Source organism: Gossypium hirsutum, chromosome A06 (assembly GCF_007990345.1).
Source record: "Gossypium hirsutum isolate 1008001.06 chromosome A06, Gossypium_hirsutum_v2.1, whole genome shotgun sequence".
In the NCBI taxonomy this organism is placed as follows: domain Eukaryota; kingdom Viridiplantae; phylum Streptophyta; class Magnoliopsida; order Malvales; family Malvaceae; genus Gossypium; species Gossypium hirsutum.
The window spans coordinates 29742775-29747299 of record NC_053429.1 but is presented as its reverse complement, the minus strand read 5'-3'; the positions used below and the strand labels follow the sequence as shown (position 1 = coordinate 29747299).

At 35.0% G+C, this 4525-nt stretch overlaps 1 protein-coding gene across 1 annotated transcript; it reads right to left on the bottom strand.

Moving 5' to 3' along the window:
• Positions 1-675: 675 nt before the first annotated feature.
• LOC107962859 (protein indeterminate-domain 12) lies at positions 676-3957 on the bottom strand. Its single transcript, XM_016899412.2, has 3 exons — positions 2992-3957; positions 2507-2906; positions 676-1862 (listed from the first exon to the last, which is right to left on the bottom strand). Exons 1-3 carry the CDS (start codon positions 3140-3142, stop codon positions 896-898), a joined length of 1518 nt encoding a protein of 505 aa, XP_016754901.2. The 5' UTR covers positions 3143-3957; the 3' UTR covers positions 676-895.
• Positions 3958-4525: the final 568 nt, after the last annotated feature.

Genomic DNA, 4525 nt, shown 5'->3' with positions numbered 1-4525 from the left:
AAATAACATTTAGTTTTAAATTTTTTTTTCAATTTGATGTTTTTTTATCTATTCTAACATTGAAATATTTTTTTGAATTTTGCTAAGGGATAATGATGTTGTATTTTGAAATTTTTAAAAATTTATATAAAATCTAAAAAATATAAAAAATTCATAAAAAAAAATTTTAAACGTTACACGACTAAATTAGAAAAAGCTGCGGACGAATATAGACAAAACAAATTCGAAAATTAACTTAGGAAAATTTGAATAGTTGAAAAATTAAATGTTATGTTATCGGATGTATACATCCATGAAATGGTTCTCAACATGATAAAACCCTAACTATAGCATTTTAATTCCATACTTTTTATTGGCCTCTGAAAAATATTACCGAGTTAACTTGGTATGGTGATTTGATTTGTGATATACAAATATATGTTGAGTTGAATGGTAAAGAGTTTGATATCATTAAAGGAAAATTTATTATTTAAATGATGTAAGTGGAAAAAAATAATGTTGGGATAATTTTAGATTTTAAATTTAATTGAGAAGTAAAGTGGGATAAGTTGTTGGAGAAAAGAAAATGATAATGTTAGGAAGCTATTTATGATGATAATGGAAAATGCATAAATCTATCCCTTGAATCTTATATTTTCAGTCAAGGTTAAAAATGAAAATCAAATTCAAGAAATGTACGTTGAAGACGTTTGAAGCAATAAAATAATGCTTCTATTAATTTTATATATAGATGAAGATATGTGAAAGTTGTTCCATTATATAATAAAACAATTGAACTATAATAAAAATTGAAAGATATTAAGTGCTTATTAGAAACTATGAAAATGAAGGTACCAGAGGAGAACTAAATTTCTCAGCATCATATGTAGAAGTTGGGAATCTGAAGAACCATAACCTAACCTTGCCATGGTGTTTGACTGTGCTGGTTTTGTTGCCCAAACGTTGAAGAAGGGTTTAAACGATGATTAAGTGCAGCTAAGTTGGGGAAATCTCTATGGGGAAATGCTTTAAGACCCAAGAAATCTCTTGTCATCCCATCATTCCCTCCCATGTTATTGCTTTGGGAATGGGATTCTTTTGTTTTTGAGAGATGATCAGTGGTGGGTTCTTGAAAATCAATGGGGTTTCCTTTGGTGTTCCATACCCTGTTGAAAGACTGTTCAAATGATGAAGACCCGTCAAACCCAGAAGATAAAGAACACATCATATCATGGAGTAGAGAATTTGGAGTAGCAGCGGGTGACTGTTCCATGAAACCAGAGGTGATAGCTGTTGCAGCTTTATTCCCCAAAGATGCCAACCCATGGGGAGAACCACTTCCAAGGTCTTCACGTGGGAATAAACCCAGACCAGAACCAGCTGTAGACGAGGCAAAAGACGTGGAACCACTGGTTCCTCCTGACATGTAAGCTCTTTGCATGGAAGCCATAGCCGCTACTGGTGATGATTGTAAGGGTTGGCTCATAGTCACACCCATTTGAGCTGCTTTCTGCAGGAGTGCTGTTGCAGACATGTGTGGAGATGCTGTTTGGGTCTGGAATGGAGGAAGAAGTGTATTAGAACCAGTGTTTTGGCTAGGGTTTTCGTTTTGTGACAGTGGGTGATCTAAAAGGTTTATTGGTGGGGGACCAGGCCATGGTGGATTAAGGCTATCTTCTGTTGTTGGTCTTGCATTGAAAGGATGTTCTTCTCTTTTCACTGATAAGCCATAGAAGTCGTGGCTATGGAGTTGGGATTGCAGATTGTTCATATGTGAAACTGAAGAACCACCAGGTACTTGCTGTGCTGGGCCTGTAATTGCTCTTGCACTCTCCTCAGCCAAGGCATCGCAAAACGCTCTGTGAGTGATGAAACTGTCCCTTCTGTATCAATCCCCCCCCCCAAAAAAAAAACAAAAAAAACAAAAAGAGCATCTCATCAGCAAGGGATCCAACATAAAACAGTGGTGCAATAGTACCTTTCTCATGTGATCAACTTTTTGTATCCTCACTAGTCCCCCCCCCCGGACAAAAGACATACCAGGTGTAAGTAACCATCAAAAAGTTACTAATTTCTTAATCTAAGCACCATTCTCTTGTTCTCGTTGGCCATTAGAATATTGTTTCTCAAACCCCTTTCTGAATATTGTGCTCCACGAGGCTACTACTCTTTTACTGTTCTTGAAATTAATACTCTATACACTGTGCTATGCAAATCATGTGAACCTGGTATGTACTGCTACCAGCAGCCTGTCACCCTTTATTCTTCCTACATATATGTATGTATATATCACATACAATCACATAACACAAGCTAACGTTATTTGCATGCAGAAGAATGAAGGTTGGCAATCAGTTGAATACTCAATAACACCTTAACAAGCACCAGTGTTTGAGCTTCGCCGACAGTTCCATTTAAAGTGAGATTTGTATTGTAAATATCACTATCCGTCTTTTCTAAAACTGAGTGACATTTGATTTGTAAACTTAAGTGGGTTACTCATAGATGATGTTATTGTTGAGTTTACCTGGAGAAAAGGGTGCCGCAGTCACATCTATACTCTCTGGTGCCACAAATTTTGGAATGAGCTTTCCAGTCAGATTGAACAGCGTAAGTCTTTGAACACTTTTCGCATTTCCATTTCTTCTCACCATGCTTTCTGCAGAAGTGTTTCTTGATCCCCGTGAGGTCTCCAAGAGCCCTAGCTGGGTCATGGTGCACGCATGTTGTCTCTGGGCACACATACACCTTCTTCCTCACCACTTCCTTGTTTGTTCTTTGCTTTAGTTTCCATGGCAGGTTATGCCCTCTCCTATGGAGCTGAAGGTTCTGGTCTCTTTGAAACCCTTTGTTGCAGATCTCACACATGAATCTATTTGTTGCCAACAGTGTCTTTGGGGACAAAGCTATGACTTCTGCATCTGGGTCTGAATGCAAAAAAAAAAAAAAAAAAATAGAGACCCCAAAACGGTAGAATGATGTTTGATTAATTTAGAGAAAATTGATATTAACCTGGGTTGCCTGGAAGATTTCTCTTCTTCTTTGCTGCTGCTGGTGCTTGATTTGTTGAAGCAAAAGACTGTTGTGGTGGGTACAGTACTGTGCCTAAAGAAGCACTAAATTCACCAGATGTTGAAGTCAAATTGGACATACTCTCATCCATCCCTATTATATACTCGATCACTGGATTTTGTGATGATGATACAAATTTTATATATTTACACACACACAAAAGATTCACTTGATGACAACCCTATAGACTTCTACATATATTATTTATCAACTTTATAATATATATTACCTATGACAGAAAGTTCTGAGATCTGCTTATGAACCACTTATCTAGAAAGGCTGTTTAAAGTGGAAAGTAACAAATAATGCAAGAAGAGTAGCAGATCCCCTTCCTCTACCAAATCCCATATCATCTTAATTTTGAATTTCTTAGTATCTTGCTGGTATTCTACTGGGTTTTTTTTTCTTTGCTTTTAATTGCAGTAAGTTGTTGAAACTTGAATTGAAGCTATATATATAAACAAAGAGAGATGATGTAAAAAATGAAAAGAACAAAGACTAGAGTGAAGAAAGACAAGTTCCAAAATGGATTATGGCGCCCCCCAAAACCTTAAAATCTTTGCTTGTTGCAGATGAAAACTCCATGAAAATCAATGAACAAAACGCCATATACTCGAACCCCCAAAAGAGAACAGAAAGAATATTAAAAAGAAACTGGAAAACGTGAGAGAGAGAGCTGAGGGGAAAGGGAGAGAGGTAGAGATGTGGATGAGAATTGAGAGGAGAGATTCCTGAGAAACAAACACTCCACTTATTATCTCCCCCCCAAAAAAAAAAAAAAAAAAAACCAAAAGCCAATAGAGGTTTGCTTGTTTGTGACCTTTTCACTTTCTGTCTTTTCTTGTGTTTTCTTCTTAGTCTTACTCTCTCAGAGGGGAAAAAAAGCAAAACAAAATAACTTTTTTTCATGCTGGTTTTTTTTTTTAATAAAAAGAACACTGATTTTATTCCCCATTTTCACACCACCTTTCCTCTTAACATAAAAAGTAGGCATAAAGTAACCCAAATCATAAAGATGGTAGTAGTATTTTACTTGCCCGTAAGTAATCACATGTAAAGGATTAAACTGAAATGAATATAGATTATGTATGTCATATATATTACGATTAATTCTATAGTTTGTCCTCACATCATAATCCCAGTTTCAAATTTCAAAGCATTATAATTGAATTATTAAAGTTTTTCGTGAATCTAATTGTTAGCATGGTATTAAATACTAGATCAAATTTAGTGTAGAGTATATTTAAAATATATTAATTAAATTGTAAACATGAGTATATGAATAGCTTAAATTTGACATATTAAAAATGAAATAACTCTCTTAAATCTTATTAGTAGGGTGAGGCTAAGAATTTAGTGTAGAAATTTGGGGACTTTGTGCTAAAATAACTTAAATTGAGGAAGGACTGAAATAATTTTTTTAGATTTAATCAAGAGGTTAAAAGAGATTATTAAATTTTAATAGATGCTAAAA